The sequence below is a fragment of the Mycteria americana genome, chromosome 2, assembly GCF_035582795.1.
Source record: "Mycteria americana isolate JAX WOST 10 ecotype Jacksonville Zoo and Gardens chromosome 2, USCA_MyAme_1.0, whole genome shotgun sequence".
NCBI classification, from domain to species: domain Eukaryota; kingdom Metazoa; phylum Chordata; class Aves; order Ciconiiformes; family Ciconiidae; genus Mycteria; species Mycteria americana.
Window position 1 is genome coordinate 60,631,081 of NC_134366.1, and position 18,924 is coordinate 60,650,004.

An 18,924-nucleotide genomic window follows, 5' to 3' on the forward strand; every position below is an offset into this window, starting at 1 on the left:
TCTGCTTCTGGCTATTGTCACGAACAGGATACTAAGCTGGGAAAATCTTTTTTTCTGCCTTAATTTATTCTTCAGTTAGTAGATTTTAAGACAGTGGATTATGAAACTCTTCCATACTACAAGAAGAAATCGAAAGCCCTGCAGTGATTATGGAGAGCTGACAACACAGCCAGGAAAAAGCCACCTGTCCAATGTCTACCTGCCACAAGACTTAGTGAAATGCCTCCTTTTAGGTCATTCAAAGCAGGAAAACATCTAATGAGCTATGTCTCTTTCCACTCATGCCATGCTCATCAACAGAATGGTCTGGCTGACCAGTTAGCTTCTGCTTATTTCATTATGATCCTTCCATGTCTTTACGGAATCATCTAACATTCCCACCTTTCTACAGTTCATTCCATTTACCAAATACTAGACCTTCCATACCCAAATGGATGATGACTTAACCTTGTTCTTCATTAGCTGTTTCACATTATTTTTATTTCTACTTTTGGAGAGATGGTAGGGATAGATGAAGCAGGGAAGGGACAAGGACTCCAATTCCTGAACAAGATTGGGTCTGTGGTAAGGAGAAATGGTTCTGCAAATTTTCTGACGCTACTACAGCTAACAGAACAGAAACGTTTTGGGGTAAATGAAATCCACCACTCACTCTAGTAGCAGAAATTTGCCATATAAGGGCTTCTTTGTCCAGCTGACGAAGTTTCGACTTAAGGCCTCCTGGGTTGGATTTCATTTGGCACCTGTATGTTTATTGGTCTTAAAATTCTGAATTAAATTCATTACCAGAATAATGTAGTTCAGTATTGCATTCAAGCTTCATATTCAGGATCAGTTTTTGAAGTAATGTGGAGTATTGATCATAGAGGTTTAAATTGTCTACAGTTCCTATTCTAGGAAACTAGTTTGTAGCTCTTGCATGTGCAGAGAAAAAGGAACAGATGAGCAGTGAAATAAAAATTGAATATATCCTACTCTCAGTCCTGAAATAATAATGCAGCTGACCAAGGATCATGACAAATTTCAAGTAGCCATTTAAAAGGTTTCAAAGCTACAGTTTATTAGATTTTTTTTCAGATAATGACAGAGGCCTTTGAGACTAAATACCTAATCCTTGAATGAACCAGTGTACCACTTCCACTTGACCTTTTCTACCCCTATTCCTACCTGACAGGATGCAGCACAACAATCCTCACCAACGTTTGTAGGAAAGTAGAAAGTAGAAGAATACGCATTAGTTTAGTTTAGCATCACTGACAGAGATTCCTTCCCCACCCCAATCCCACAGTTAATTATTCTTGCTATGTTCCTTTTACTGGCATATATATTTTGGACAGGGTCAGATTAGGTTCTGCACATGTTAGCTCCCTAGTCTGGCTGTCCGTATGGCTGTTAGTGCCAGCAAAAGGAAGGCGAGTAAAAAGGAGCTGCAAAACATAATACCATTCCCTTCAGTGGCAACATAAAATTAAGCCAGATTGCACTGAACACAACCATTGCTTCAAAACAGGTCATTCTCTAACAGCAAATATGAAGTAAAAACAAAAGACTCAACATTGTCTTTACTAAAATACAAGACTTATCCAAGAAAACATCTGTAAAATTAGCCCCAGGCCAGAGATTCTACTCATAAATTAATACACAATTTTCAGTGCTCACATCTTGATATATTTTTCCAAAGTATCAACAGCTGCATGAAACAGGTTTTGCATCAAGGTAGTTTTTTTAAACTTCTGACAAGATGCTCTATTGGAAAAAATGATACCAAATAGTTCTGTGCCATGAAAAAAAAAGTTTATTACAGCAGATGAACTAAACTTAAAGGAATCAGTTCTCTGAGATTTCTACTGGAATAAAAAAAAAAAATTTAGATATATTCCTGAAGTAAATGAATAGACCGAGGTGACAGCACCGAGCTAGAATATAGGAGAAATTAAAGGAAAAGATTCTTAAGGGAATAGTGGAAGAAGGACCCAAATTTAAACAAAAACCAGCCAAGGTCAAAAGCAGAAGAGATAATTTCTATGATTCTGCACAAAAGCTGTAAGCAAAAGGTAAATAATATTGGTCATGCCAGTACACACCAACATAAAAGCTCTAGAGTACTCTTTGAGCTCCAACTGGTAAAAGTTGGGTGAAGAAGTATGGCTACCTTTTATTCTCTTTCTACAGACATGTGTTTTTCTCATGCTTTTTCAGAACTGATGAAATAGCTTCCTAATTTATCAAGCCTACATAGGAGCATCAGACAGAAGGGAAACTCTAGTAGTTACGTCTGTGTAAATCCCTGTTCTGTGCATCACTATTTCAAAATAAGCTCTGCCAAGATGTGGATGATGCCCTGAGAACAAATAAAACAAATCTCACACATTGTCACAGAACACTAATTTAGGTCATCTATTGTTTCTTGGTAGGATGTCCAGAAGAGGGGAGAGGAGAGGAATTAACTTATGCCATCATTTAAGAGCCAGACATGATCCTTCCTACACGCCCGTGCAAGGACGCACACTCGCTTTCATGCACTGACTGCATATAATGCACCAAAATCCGTGGAGGACAATGGATAATGACTTCATGTGAAGCTGGCAGACATCAGTGAAGTACAGCAGAGCTTTAACTCCTCCTGGCATGGTTATGCAGGTGTACTGCAAAAGGTTTCTTCTGTCAGCTATCAGGTTTGCTGTGGATATATTTCTCACACAGAAGTACTTAAGAGAAGTTGTTCCCTCATAAAAACACCAGAGCTGCGCACCTAAGTTTCTGTTTTGTTTTATGGTCATGCACTTCTTGAAATTATCTAAGTTTGTCTTCTACATTGTTAGTACTCTGTCTTCATAATGGGGGAAAAAAAAGAAAAGAAAAATCAATGTACTATTACCCTGTCAACCTACCCTTGCAAGAATTCTTTGAACATCAATGCTTAAGTAGGAAAAATGTACGCATTAGCATCACTAAGCACACTAATTTTTTTTTACGTTAACATAAAATAGAAATTAGATGCAAAAACTGATTTAGTGTAGAAAGCAAGGGCTCACAGCAGAAGTAGAAAGATAAATCAGTAAACAAGTGTCCTAAAACAACATTTCACCATGCAGAAGGTACACCGTTAACCAAAAAAAACCACTTCTAAAAATATCTACAGTGTGATCCACTGTGAACCAAATCTGAGGCCACTGCCCTCAGATGCATGCACACACAAATTCAGTTTAAACTGCCCTTCCTACTAAATCAGTCAAAACACACATATGTAAACCTGAAAGCATAAAATGCATCAGGGTTATTTACACATATCAGGGATGCTTGAACCATACAACTCTTACTACATGTACAAACAGAACGCACAACAGGGAGCAACTGTTTAGTGATGATTTCCCAGTGTCTCAATTACACATACCAGAGTTGTTAGAAAGGCTCCGAGGAGTTCAATTTATATTTATAAAAGTATACACTTCGCCATTGGGACAGGAATAACACGAATTTTACAGCTGTTAACAGAAGTTTAATCTGGACAATTGGTCAATACAAGGTTTAAGTAAATATTGTGGCTTACAGCTTTAGAAGGTGTGGGCAAATGACATTTACTTTGTAGGCAGCATGAACTATATAACTGGCATAAACTGGTCTTCAACAGCCAACAACTGCAATATCTCATTCATCAGTGTACTTAGAATTGTGAACTGGAATTCCAATTACTGAACAAAATCTATTACCAATTTGAGTCACTTGGGTAAAAACCCCTTCTTTCTACCTCCATAGTAGCTAATTCTCTCAAATTATTTTCGAAACAAACTATCAAGAGGAATAAGTCTACTAACACTGAGTTTGGCTAAAATAAACAAAACAATCACTATATCTGCTAATATAATGCTACAAATCTGTAAAGTGATTTTAAAAAAATTTTTTTACTACCTATTAAGACACCCTGCTTTAAAGGGTTAACTTTAGCAGGCCACTTTTTGAAGATAACAGAAAAAAGTCACAGAAATTATTGCATTTTATTTTACTTCTTGAGATAACTGAACTTCGAAGTACTAGCTTTCCCTTGAACAGAAATGCTGTTAAATAAGGCACATTTTTTATTGCACATAAACTAGGAGTTGCATTGTCTCAGGCTACTGACTATATTCAACTTGCCACCTTTTTTACATATATGAACAATACATTAGATGCCTAGAGACAAACAATATATACCATTATCCAAATGGTTTCATATAAAAAGATTATAGTGATGTCAACAAATACCCAATTCTTGGATTCTGCTTTTTTCAGATATTCTTTTTGTATTAGCTTTCTGCAATACATATTTACCAGGATATATTTATATGAAATATTGCCATGGCAGGAACATGGAAAAAAATACTGCTGTAAAGCTAAGGAAAGATCTGATACAACTTTGACACTAAGTATAGGTTTCACTTACATTGAGATAATGGAAGAAAGAAGTAGAACTGTATTTACATACACTACTTACCCGTGTGAAGGTACCCTCAAAACTGTGAATATCCAGCTGTGGCTTCTGAGCATAAACATAAGCATTGATTGAAAAGAGATCCTGTAAAACAGATTAATGTACTTACTATTATTTAAACTTAAATTTAATCACATATTTTGAAGAACCTTTTAGTGGTAAAGATTCCAGTTTATGACTGCCACCACACCACCCCACTGCAAGTTAAGTTCATGAAATTTTTACCCAACTAAGAAACACTCTGTTTTTCCAGTACATCTTTCTATAAAGGAACCAGATCCAAGATGTATTCTAAATGTGTTGATAGTTCAAACACTAAACTGTTTTACATTTATAACGTGAGCTAGAAATTTTATGTAATTTATTTTCTCTTAATAGCCCCATTTTAATTTATAATAGTATAATCTGAAAGTATTTTCCATATATTTGTTCTTTTAAAAATAAACTGGGGGGTTTTTGCTTTGTTTTTAATGAAACTGGAAACAAAATACTTTTCCAGCAACAACAAAGCCAACTGAATACAAGATGAAACAATGAAGTTGAATCAAGTTCTCTGAAATGCTCAAGCACACCTGCAGTCAACCCATGAGAAAACCCCATCAGCTTCAAGAAAGCCTGGATACATCAACAGGATTACTCAAATGCTTAAATTCAGGGATACGCTAAACTAGTCTGATAAAATTGGGTCTAATATACATGGTACTACTACTCATGACAGCAAACAACCGATGATCATTCCTACCCTAAAACTAAGAAGAATAAGAGACTCTTAGATACTACAGTAGCAGGCTCTATAAATAGATGGTGGTATGGTATAAATAGGGGAAGAAAAAAAAAAAAGTGATGATTGTTAGATCTTAAGACTTGTCCCTAGAGGCCCAGGGAGGATCACCTTAAAATGCTGAAACAATTATTTCATCAAGTAATTGTTCTGAAGCATCCACCTCCCACAAAGAATACCACAGACTAACTGTTAAAAACCTGATACAAAGGACACTTCTCATCACAAAAGCAAACCTTTTGGTGCTTTTTAGATGGTCAGGACCAACAGCAGCTAACATATTTCATCATGAGTAGACCACTCATGCATGGATCCACAATCCAGTTTCTATTCTGGAGAGGAACAGAGGCTTGATACCAAACCCAGCCAATCTAAGAATCAGAACCTCTGATGAAATGCATCTACCTTCTCACCGTATGCAGTGCCTAACTATCTGGGTTATCTCCATCCTTTATTATTGGATGAATCTTGCAAAAGGCTAATCAGATGCCATCATCTCTGGGGAGCAGATTACATGGCTACAATACGCTGTTCACGCTAGCTAGAATGTGCTATCTCAAAAGCAGAATTAATTTTACAGCATATTTCATGGACATATAACCACACCTTGGCTCAAATGTAGCTATTTTTAAAAGCATGCCATTATTTTTTGTTCATAATTTTGAATGTAACAAAAAATAACTACATTTCAATATTACATAATTTGAACATTACATAAATTAACTAAAGGTGTAGTTGTCCACCTGTGTTAATGTCTTAAAATCTGCCACATTTGTATCCTTTTGTTTCTCTGATAACATGGCTACAGATTTTTTAATATCATTATTTTTTCACTTTTCCAGATCAAAATGAATGCTTTTTAAAAAAATCTATTGTACATTAAACACATTTGACTTTAGTTTAAAAACGTGTAGCTCTATAAATAATGAATTTGTATTTCTATTTATATTCTGCAGACAAGAAATCTCTCACTTCATGCCTTGCAAAAACATAGACTTTGTATTTCATATGCTTTTTAAAACATGAATCAAATCTGAACATTAACTCTCACAAATTATCTTTATCTTAAACCATTCGCCATTTATTGTAGCCTTTCACACAAAGTTCATTCATTGCATCCTTGTTATTCCAACCTACTTTCATCAGTTTCAGGAGAAATAATTTATATGAAACTAATACACACGTGGTGTCCTATATCTTCATCATTCACTTCTTTCCAATCTGTTATCACCTACAATTTAGCTAATCCAGGCTATTATGTGCTTTATTATGCAAAGAAAAATAAAGAGTCTCTCAGTAGTGGATAGCACAGCAGAAAACTAATACCACACACACTCATATACACAATAAAAACTGCTAGTGAAATGCGTCAACCAAGAACTTCTCGCTTTTCAAAGAATGCCTTAGCGGGAAGCAACATTAGAATAAAAGGAAGCAGAAATATCCACCTTTAAGTATATTGGCATTTGTACAGTAATATACTTTCTCAGTTTCTAATCCTTCTATTTTCTTCTACTGTGATGTTCTCCTTTGTTACATTTTAAATGTAAACATTTCTACCACATTCCCTCTCTCTTTTCTTTTTATGTTTTAGTTCTCCTTTTGTATTTCTGATTTAACACATCAACTTTCATGTTTCCCGTTTTTTCTTTTTTTGAATTTCAACTCAAACTCACTTATCTTTCTGAAAACTGGGATCTGCACATTCCCTACACATTTGTGGCATTACTCTGGAATGCCACAAACTAGAAACGGCAGAATATTCCAAAAGTGCAAAAAACCTAAAAATTGTAAGAAAAACCTATGCTCCGAGAGAAATCCAGGGTGGTAGTTCATTGTATGTCTTTTCTTGAATGAAATGCCAAGCATATTACACGTGCTCAGTAGCTTTCTGAAATATTTTTTCATTATTAGGGTAAAGAAAAGGGGTAAGGACTTTTTTTCTGTAGCCCAATGCTCTGTACTCCAAATGGACATCATTCTCAGGCCAATAAAATACAGTAGTTGAAGTTTTAAAATACAAGGGAAAGAAAGAGAAATCCGAAGAATGATACAGTTATAGGAGACAGACTGCATATGAACTGCTTTCAACAATAAAGGTTACTATAAGAATACAAAGATGTTCCTTCACCTAGTGCTGCTTTCCTAGTAGAAGCTGTGCATTTCTCATCTCAATGTCTTAACTCACAATGGTGAATTTAACAAGGAGACATCAAGATTTGTACACAAGACTCCATGTAAATATAACTTCTGCTCGCTGAGCAAGAAAAATTTACCTGGTTAGGTTATGTCATTGCTTCCCCCTATATAAACATAGGGAGAAGGGAAATTACCTTAAACAAAGAATTTAATTATATTTAAAAAGAAAAAGACAACTACTTTTTATTAATGATTTAACTAATGAGGGACTTGATCTTTGTGAAATTCAGCTTCAATAAAGAATTATTTTCATACTATAAGCACTGAACTGCTGGTTCACTGAAGCCAAATAGTTCTACCAATATGTTCAATGTAAACAGTATTCTACATCTAAAATTACGTTGCTTTTAGGAGACAGTGAGGGCAAATGACCTCAGTTATTTTCTTACTCAAGGAAAAAAATCCACTTGGGTAGAGGGAATTGTAACAGTTCTAGATTAAAGAAAATATATGAAAGACTTGAGTCTCACGCAATAAGAATGAAATTATTTTTATACCATAGTGGATGAGATTTTTTAAAAAACTTGATATGCATTTAATTATGCCATACTTGAAAATAATAATTCAGAAGAATGCATTTCACCCTTCTACACTGAAAGTCAGGAAATGACTTGATGGTACAATAATGAAAATGTTTTCTTCTCCATTTCAGAATTTAAAAATCACTGTAAAGTTATCAATAACATAGAAAAATTTCCTCTATTAGGTCAAGGGCAACATTTGTCTACCTTACTTAAAGATCATTAAAATACATTCTTAATCATAACATGTAGTTCATTACAAATAAAATTGCCTTTGGTTCAATAAAACTAATTAAATGTAAATGGTATTGTTTACTGCTGTATGGATCTTCTGATATAAATCAGCAAGTCACCATTTATTGAAAATTACAGTGACCTCATTGCTGTTAATAAATTTAGTTGATCACACAAACTAGAGAAGAATGCCTCAGAACACACATATTGCCAGAAGAACTGCCCCACCTATAACTACAAAACTGCAAGAAATCTAATGTAGGTGTTACAATATTTGCTGCTCATCTGCCTTTAAATGACTTGTTGAAATTTTAATTCTCTGATCCCATCAAGTGCTTTAGAAAGAAAACAAAATCTGTATTGATCATCTTGGTGGTGTCATCTGTTCTTTAAGAAAAGCTCTGAAGGTCTGCAGGTTTGTTTATTCTGGGTGTCACGGTGGGTAGGGTTACAGTGCTGCTCTGTTGACACGACTGACAGCTCTGCCAACACACGATACTCACTGCCTTCATACCAGATAACTAAAGAAATCAAAACGAGTGACAATTATGGAGAGTATATTCCGTCAAACACATGATTACATTGTTTATAGTCTATTTTATGCTCAACTTGCACACATGCTCTTCAATTATTAAATATGCATTTTAATATGTAAATATGAGCTGTAAGCCTCAGCTTTGAAAACGTGCTGCAAGCACATGGAGAAGACACTGTGATAGGTGTTGCTGTATGCATGGAGAGTCCCTGGAAGCCAGGAAAAGCACTGCTGCAATGGACAACTGCTACTTCAGAGAGAAAGTTAGCTGACGCTATTTAATCCATTACAGCCAAAACCCAGAACATCAGTCCGGAGACGGCAAGGGTGAAATGCCAGACCCCAGAGACTGCGCTCCACGCCTCCCTGTGCGCCCCTGTCTGAACAGGCTCTTGTTATGAACAGAGCCCCTGCAGCTAACTGCTGGTTTATCATAAACACGTATAAAGTTAACCTCGAAAACATAACCCATTTTTGTAGCCATGCATACAAATAGGAGCCTTCAATCCAGTTTAAAGGCGGTACTGAATTAACACACAAACTTCCTGTCTTTGAAACGGACAAGACTAAGACAGCTTCGCGTTCTCCACGTAATTCTTCACCTGCACAGAATACATCCTGCTCTACCCCTTTTCTTTACCGTGCCTTTCAACTAATCCAAAATTAGTTTCGTGGCTGACCACCACACAACTCGCCACACTCCCCCTCGCCCGGCCGGGGCCCGCCCCCAGCTGGCGGCGAGGGCAGGGCCGGGCCAGGCGAGGGCGGGGCCCCGCGTGCCGCCGTCCCGCCGCTGCGCCGGCGGCCGCCCAGCAGGTGGCGACCACGGAATAGGGCACGGCAGGGCCGCTCCCCCGCGCGCCGCCTCCCCGAGCGCATACGTTACCGCTGTACGCGCAAGAAAACGGGCACGTGAGCAGGATTTTAGTAACGTACCGCCTATGGAAGTAGCAATGTTGTTTGACAGTATTACACAGAACGGATAGAAACGGGCATTTATCAGGTATGAATCATCTGGTGTTTGGGAAGGTGGATTTTCCCACATTCCTTAAAGCAAAATAGTTTTCATTAATGGCTTGATTTAAAAAAAGTAAAGCAAAACGTTTAGATGGGTGTTCCCTGAAGTGCCTTATTTTCACCATGTCAGTTATTCTGGGGGCAAATACCGTGCACTGCCCACCTTGTGCAGCACACAATGCAAATAGAATGAAAGGAGGATCACGTCCCAGCAGCTTCTTTTAGCAGAAGGAGGGATCATTGCCCGATTCTCCTAAGGTCTGGTAGAGGAAAGGAAACCAAAGTTGATCCCAGACCAGAGGACAAAGCTCAGCCCTTTGCCAGACTGCTTCAAACCCCAACAAGTTTCTGCAAAAGTAATGCTAAGCCTGTCAAAAAGCATATGCCCCTATTACACAAGTACAAGTTAGCAAGATAATCGCTGTAAAATAGTGGTTTTTCAAGTTAGGAACAGAAACAAAGCAACAGACATTTTCAAGTTAGTATCTGGAAAGCAACTTGCCTGATTTTTGAGTTTTATTAAGAGAAGTTTTCAGCAACAGAGGATACTGTAGAAGCCTAGGGTGAGAAAAGTCTACTTGAAATGGCTTTCTCAGATGATCCTTACTTTTAACCAAGTTGCTTCAAATTTTTTTCCATTACCTGTACAATAGAGCTTGAATACTGTTTCCTGAGAAAACCTCAACTACATATTTTAAGCATCCCTTTTTAGATAAGTTGGGTGAAAAGTTTCAAAGGGTGCCAAACACTATCCTTAACATGTTTAAAGCATGTATCCTATTTTTACTCTTTTTTCCAAAACTATTATTTTTACTGTAACTATAAATAATTCTGCCCACTGCATTTTAATTTAACTTTAAAAAAAAAAAAAGAATATGTGTAGGGCTTAGATACAGATACAGCTTATGACTCTATTAGGAACTACAGAAATTAGGCTTAGAATAAAATAATTCCATAATGCTATTTTTTGTTAGTTTGAAATTCACAGCTTGCTTAAAGCTTCATACTAATCTTCTGAAGTTTGCCACCCACAGAGTTTCTTTAGATGGCTGATACTCTTGCATATTATTGCCACCCCAGTAAAGGTAAAAGTGTCTTTGCAGAAATTAAAGAAATAGCAATGTGCTTTCCACAGGAATGGAAACAGCCTTCTGGGATATGTGCTGAGCATTATCTTCTGTGAAGGACGTGGGGATCCCCTAAAAAGCATTTACATTTGGGTGCATTAGGCTACCATTTCCCCAAAATAATTCCCACACAGATGCGGCTTAGGAGTGAAGCAGATATATGACATGACCACTGCAAACAGTCTAAGACCAGCTAGGAAGCAGCCATTTAAAAAGATCTCATTAAAGAACCACCAAGTGTCAATGGTTTGACCAAACCACATAGTATGGAAACTGGGAGATAGTTTAGTTTAGTTGGCAGGAAGTATTATACCCAGTGTCAGTTACTTCAGGAAGACATGTCAGCTTAATGCAGACAAAGTCTTGGCTAGCGTGGTTAATGACCAGTAACTGCATGATGCCAGAAAGGGCAGAGGCATGTCAGCTGCTTGGTGGCTTGCATTTGCTGCTGGTAGTTAGGGAAGGTTTGTTAAGTGTACATAGCTCCTTGATTAACCACACCTGATGATGCAACTCAGGTTGTCACCTACAGCTCAAGAGGAGGGAGAATATAAACACCTTGCAAGAAGCACAGATCAGTCAGAGGTAGGTTAATAGCAGTTAAGTGGAAACAACTAAGAAATGGTTACTATATTGTACAGTCGACTCTTGTATACTGTTTCCAAGATGCATGAATAATTTCTTGGTGATACCTTGCCTTTCCCTCTCCCACATGCCCAAAACAACCACCACCCAAAGCAAACCTTCACTTCTGCAGGAAGTTGAGGCTGCATGTCCTACCATTCAAATGCAGACTCCCCAACTTCAACCATTTCTGACTTATTTTCCACTGTAAACAACTACAATACAAACATTTACTTCTTTCAAATCAAATGCACAGATTTAACCATAATTTTATACTATCTCCATAGATGCTTAACAATTGATTTGTCAAGTCCATTGATAACAGGTTTGTTTTTTTTTTTTTAAAAACAAAGAACATAATATTAAAGTTACAGTGCAACAATTCCCTGCTCTACCAGGTCTATTTCTTCCTAGCAAGGAGGGAAAACTTCAGACATGGATTTGGGGTTAAAAAAAAAAAAAAAAAAAAAGAGAAAAGATAATGTAAAACTTTTTTCTTTTCTTTTCCAAAGGAGAGTGCAGAGAAACCTTTGCATTGTAATTTACTCCAGATTTCATCAGCCTCAGAACACCAAAATTTCCAAGCTCAGAACACCAAAATTATAAACAGCAAACAGAACTCAAAGAGGCAGTGCTCTGCACGAAGAGTTGTATTTGCAGAGTGCAGTCAGTGAGGCTTCCAAAACAAAAGAGAAATAAAAAATAATAGCTAAATTCAACACAGTTGTAACTATCTGAAAAGGACTATTTAATAAAAAAAAATCAAAGCAAGATAGAAAATTGTCTGAATTTTGGTCAAATGCATGCATCTGTCTTAAATGTGGACTTGAGAAAACAAGATAGGCTAATGATTAAATGGTAAAAACCTACAGGAGAGGCGTTATTACAAATACTAATATGTAAATTCAACTGCAGGTTACAGAATACTTGTTAAAGTCTGTTCTTGCACCAGAACTCCCATCTCAGAGCCTGACTTGGTATCTCTGTCTGGCATGACCAACTTTCAGTTCCATCCCTTGTTTCCAATTTTCTAAATTCAAACCTGCCTATTTTTTCCTCCTCCTGTCGCATGTGAAGCCAGTAGCCAGACCACTATGAACACAGGAAAAAAATCTCTCCCTTTTGCTAATTTCAGTGTGGCAGCAACTCTATAATTCTGGAAGAGTTACTGCAGAAGTCCTGCTAAGATCTGGCAGATAATCTAACACACACTTTTTCTACTGAGATGGCATATAAACAGTCCTCTTAAGGTATGTTTGCCTTTAATAAAAGACCTAAAGGATTTAGTGTCAAAAGACCAGAAATTCTGTACAGGTAAATTTCCACAAGCTTGTAACTTGAGTATGTTTTCAGAAGGAGTCTCTTAATACTAAGCCAACTCTCCTGTTAAAATAGCAAGCTTCCCCAGTACAAGGGACATAATTCAGCTTCTCATTAAGATACATTTATACAATTCTACAGACATTTTTGTAGATACATGTCTATTTTGAATGTATACATATATACACACACATCCATGTGTCCTTTTCCACAATTTTAATAGAGTTACCCATGACAAGACACATATATGCACTCAAAAAATACATACATTCAGGCAACTCAGAGAGCCCTCCTCACAAGAACTTGCACATTGGACCTAGTCAGACCAGAAAGCATCTTGACAACAAAAAGCACTTTACCTTCTAAGAGCAGACTGCTTGTTTCCCAAGCTTACAAGTTAGTGCTTAAAGCAACGGTTCCTGAGGCAAGGATGACTTGCACTTGCAGTATAACGCTTGGTTGAAAACACTACAACTGTGATACGCTTCTGCGGAGTATGGATCTTAGTGGGGACCACAATGAGAACCACTAAGTTGAAAGATAAAAATCCAATTCTGTCTCAGTTTCTTTTCAATGTAAAAACAAGAATATTTGCATAACCAACTTCTCATTCAGCATTCAGTGGAATATCTATCTCCTATTTATTGCAAAAACTAAGACTGTGGTAACAGATATTTTCCAATACTTACAATAATTGTAACAATCTTTTAGATAAGAGATACATATGCATACATGGAAGATATCGTAAAAGCAAAGAGATAAAACACTTACCCCCAAAGCTGGTAATCTTTGTGTGCAACTGACAGCAACCTTCAGTTTCCAGTCTGTTTCTCCATCGAGCTGGTCAGTTCGAATGAAACACGAACCTTGAAGTTATAAAGAGACATCAAACTATTTTTTTATCTCAAAAATTCAGTTTGGGTTAAAAAATTTAGAAGGGTGAAAATAAAGCAATTTACAACCATTTTTAAATAAATGTGCTACATATAAAAGGATTCATATTTTGGAATGTCTGTGTGCTTTCTTCCAGGAATGCTCCAGATATCACACAACAGCACAATTTCTCTGATAAAATTAACAACATGCCTGTTTATGAAGGGGGGTGTGTGTGTCCTATTTTACAGGTTTCTCAATATGTTCTAAACAGGTTTCCAAATGTTATCAGCAAGAGATACAACCTCGTTGGCTGAAGTTGAAACAGGTTTAATTTTTTTTTCTCTTTAGAATTGTGTCACTTGTACAATTCCAACACAATAGAATAATGAACTGATGCCTGTGATTTTTCCCTCTTTGCTGGTATGACATCACAAACTTCCACTGCTTATAGTCTCCTGGCTTCTCTGAAAAAAATTTTTTAAAATAAATCCTTAACATGGATACCATTCAAAACAATATGGATCCCAATGTACTACACTTAAATAATTTTGAGTCATCTGTAACTGCCAAGGAGCTAAGGCTAAAGAAACCTGTCAACACATGCACAGTACTCCAGATACGAGGGAAGCTCAAGATACAGACTGATACATACGGAAGAGAATCAGTATGTTTTACATACAGAAGACTAGTATTCAAGAAACAGAAAACTGAGACCAGTGTAGAGCCTCCCCCTGCCCCAATAAATAGTTGATGGATATCATCAAGTCTGGAGTATTATATAGGTTACTAATGTAAGATTCAAAAAAGACTGCACATGAACATTGCAAATCATTAAAAACATATACAATTAGCTACAATTTCCATCTACTTTGAAGCCTTTAAAAAAGGTGGTAAAATTTTAGCAATACTCTTCACAATTGCTACACTAAAGAAACCTTAAATATTTCTGAAGTAATAATTACAACTTCCATTATACTACAGCCTAACAACTATATACAGTATTGTTACTGTGTGCTATGGATGTGAAAAAAATATATTTTTCTAGTTATTTGTAAGTTTTAAACCATGTGTATAGACATACATGCATATATACCCATAATTCCTTCTATATTTCAACCAGTCCAATAAAAACTAACAAAGTAGTTTCATCACTAGAAGTGATATGGTAGCAATTAAACTGAAGGAAACACTGGCAAAAGAATTTATCCAGGTTTGAGTCTTCTTACACAGACAAGACGACAATGTGCTAGAAGCTTTGAATCTAATAGGCAATACATCAAGAATGAGTACCTACCAGTGAACACAAAACTGGGAGAGAGATTCTTTCATAGGACACGTGGACCCTGACCTAAGTAAAATCTAACAGAACCCAAGAACTTTAGTCATCAAGGCCTGTAAATTAAGCAGTTCAATGAGCTAATGGTCTGAAAGGACGTGCCTGAGAGAGAAGCCACCTTAAGTTACATCTGACTAGAAGACAGCATTTTTGCACAACAGTCTTGAAAGAAGCTTACAAGCCTTCATGTAACAGCTGTATTTATATTAAGTACATAGTAAGTAAACAAATATTTAGATGTTAATATAAACAGCTCTCAGAACTCATTATCACAACTAAATTTCACCCGAGGCTCAGAGCTGCAAGCTACAAAGCTGTACCTAAAGTTCTTGAAAAGCTGATTTTAAATTCTTAACAGGATTCTTTATGGATTTTCTTCTAAAAATAAAATACTATAAAGCACTTTTTGAAGAGTCCAGTGACATACACTGCATTATAATTAAGGGTGAGGTACCTAGGAACACCTAGAAATGCCATGGTTTCACCACACTTTCTATCCATGGCATAGATGAGCCTACTTTCCATCATACTTTTCCTGTACAAGACATTTCATGGTTCTCTTTACCCTTCCTGTCAATGGTTGCTCTCTTCCATCAATTTCATTTAGAATTATACTATAGATCAATGCAGTTCAAGACCAGTGTGGCTCCTGTGAATGGTTGACTGCACATATATTCATTTAATAGAGCTCACACTATGACATGTATTGGCCAGCTGCATTTCCTCTCCACTTCAGCAGTTAATTTCATCAATAACTTATCTCATAGCCTGTTTCCCTTTTATCCAGAAAAAGGGACTGCTTTCTGCCAAGTCAGCTTTCAATAGTGATCACAACAGCAAAACTGAAACAATACAATCCTCTTCTCTACCTCAAATACTACAGCAGGTTTGACTAAGGAATTTAATTATACTATGAGACACTGTTTTTAAACCTGGCTTAAGTATGCTATAAAAATGGGAGATTAAACATGTAATTAGAAACAATGTATAAAAACAACTCTTCACCCCTACCAAGCCCTTGGACCTGTAAAAAACCTAAATATTCCCCACTGTGTATTGCATGGAAGTCACATGTACTTTACCTTTGGAAGGTATTTGAGTCAGCAGTACATAAAACTTCTAAAAATCAAAGTCTTCTGAAAAAATAGCTATTGTAACTGCTCCATTTTGAAATGCTTGGAAGCATTGCCCCCTAACTTCCAAATCACAAAATTAAAAAAAAAACCCACAAAACAAAACCCACAACAACAACAAAAAAAACAACCAAAAAAACCCACAACAAACCCCCACCACCACCACCAAATAACAAGACAACAACAAAAAACCCTACAAATGTAGTAAAAAATTGTTATGTACTTTAACAGAATGCTTTAGGTCAGTGTTAAAAATCTCTTACATTTCTAACCTGAATATGACTTGCCAGGAAAAACACACCTATACAGATGTCAGGAATTGCTATTCCCTCTGAATTCAGTGATAACTCTTGAACCTGGCAATTATTTTACAGCACATAGAGAATCAAATTATTTTTAAGCTCTATGCTGCTTAAAGGAAAAGTCATGAAGTATTTTAAATATTTCCCAATCAAAGCATAGCTGTCTACAAAAAAAAAAAAAAAAAAGAGAAAAGAAAAGCCACACCAAACATAAGAAATTTTCATAAGGCTACATATAAAGGAGAATTAATAAAATTAAACTTTTTACTTCATAAAGTGAGGGCACTCAGATGCTCATTTCCCATAACAATGCACAGCCATTCAAGATTAGTGGACAAAGTTGAACATTGTGAACATGTCGGACATTTCTGTCTTTACAGTGAAAATTTTGGAATGATCCAAATGAGAAATTAAGGGTTGATTTAAGAAAATGACACTGTGTTTAAACAGTTTAATCATTTATCAAAAGTGGTCCAAACTTCACATGAGCACATTTAAACTAATTTACAACTATGTAATATTCATTTAGCCTAATCAGTTGAAGACAGGCATAAATCAATTTAGAGCATGTCCATGCAAGGTGCTGCCCAAGTGCAACTAAACTGATCTTTAAAACCATTTCATTTGAAATCTGTGAAACTTGTATGTTTAGGGAAGTCCTAGGACTACAATTCTATTTTTTTTGTTTTAGCAAAAGCTCAACTGTTTGAGGCCTGTCCAGAATTTACCCTAAGATAGCTTTTCTGTGGAAAAGCAGCACCTGCAATACAAAGGATGAAAACCATTTTAAGAACCTGAAGTAACTATGTAACTTTAAAATATAAGGATACATTGCTAATTATAAACAGACAGACTTCTTGTTTATGGTTATTTGAGATACTATGAATAAAACCCCATCTTTTTTAATAGCTATTTTCTGTGTTAATAGAATATTGAACAAAAATAACGTTTATTTCAGTAGTGTTTACAGTGTTTTGAAACAGAGATACAAAAGCTCATCTGTGAAGGCAAATTTAGAGCTATGATATGCCTGGCCTAGATTTATCAAACAAAGGTACTGTGCTAAATACAGAGTAAGCAGGAAGAATCCTACTTACTCAGTGTGTGCTGGACTTAAGCCTTTACTCAGAGCATACATGCAGGACATGTATATGTCAAATGCTTCTGGGAATGGTTTACACTTACATGTGTATCACATCAGTGACCTCTTTTGTGGGCCTGGGCCTGCCCGTACCTTCAGAAATACTGAAGAAAAAGGCCCCAAACAAAAATTTTCAAACTAAATACAGGTTGTGCTTGGAAAACACTGGTCATAATTTAGCCTTAAACTTTAAAAAAAAAAAAAAAGGGGGGGGGAGGGGGGGAAATCCTCCCAGAAAGGGAAGCTTCTTAATGAAGTAAAAACCAATTACATCATAAGCTTTCTCTTAATTAATACTATGCATCATCATCAGATAGCCAAATCTTGTATTTTTTTATACTACCAAACTCGCTATTCATATTTTATGCATTAATTTCTTTATGTGTAGACATCCTTAATGTCCTGAAATTATAGTAATGTACATAAACTTGTGCTACCACCAAGCACTTAAATTTTATATACACACTTCTGAGTAGTAATTACAGTTTTTAATACAGGCTTCTGAAAACAAGCTATTACTTGGGATGTTACATATTTTCTTAAATATATTCTAGCTTACAGGGTTTTTAAAATAAATCCCTCAGAAGAGAAAAATTGTTGTGTATTAAATAATTTATTTATTCCTAGTTTATTTCATTTGGAAATGTTGTTGTTTCTGATAAGCAGAAAGATGGATAATTCTCCTTAGAACAACTAGCTTACTATTCAGCCTGTTTACCAAGTAGTTTTTAAAGAAAGTGTTGTTAACACAAGAAACCCAAAATAGCAGTATTGACAGATTAAGAGCAATCTACTTGGCAAAAGGAAAATAATTTAAATTATTCTATATAAAATTGCATCACCTGATTTTCATGGAAGGCTATAATGAAGAAACAAACAAAAAAATCGTTCAAATTATCTGAATTACATCGAGATAGTGACGAAGGATGAGGAAAAGGCTGAGGTACTTAATACCTTCTTTACCTCAGTCTTTAATAGTAAGACCTGTTGTTGTCTGGGTACCCAGCCCCCTGAGCTGCAAGATAGGGACAGGGACCAGAATGGAGCCCCCATGATCCAAGGGGAAATGGTTAGCATCCTGCTACACCACTTAGACACTCACAAGCCTATGGGGCTGAATGGGATCCACCCAAGGGTACTGAGGGAGCTGGCAGAAGTGCTCACCAAGCCATTTTCAATCCTTTATCAGCAGTCCTGGCTAACTAAGGAGGTCCCAGTTGACTGGAGGCTAGCAAATGGGACACCCATCTACCAGAAGGGCCGGAAAGAGGATCCGGGGAACTACAGGTCTGTCAGCCTGACCTCGGCAC

The 18,924-nt window shown here is 36.4% G+C and overlaps 1 protein-coding gene across 7 annotated transcripts in view; it reads right to left on the bottom strand.

Annotated features, from left to right (window-relative positions):
• The window catches only part of ATP9B (ATPase phospholipid transporting 9B (putative)), a 175,219-nt gene that overhangs the window by 91,853 nt on the left and 64,442 nt on the right, over positions 1-18,924 (bottom strand). For 6 of the 7 annotated variants that reach the window (XM_075493657.1, XM_075493655.1, XM_075493656.1 and 3 more), the window contains 2 exons: positions 13,598-13,692; positions 4,472-4,552 (listed from right to left, as the gene is read on the bottom strand). In XM_075493657.1, coding sequence (XP_075349772.1) covers positions 4,472-4,552; positions 13,598-13,692 — 176 coding nt within the window. The remainder of the gene's footprint in view (positions 1-4,471; positions 4,553-13,597; positions 13,693-18,924) is intronic. The other variant, XM_075493658.1, reaches the window with a different exon arrangement.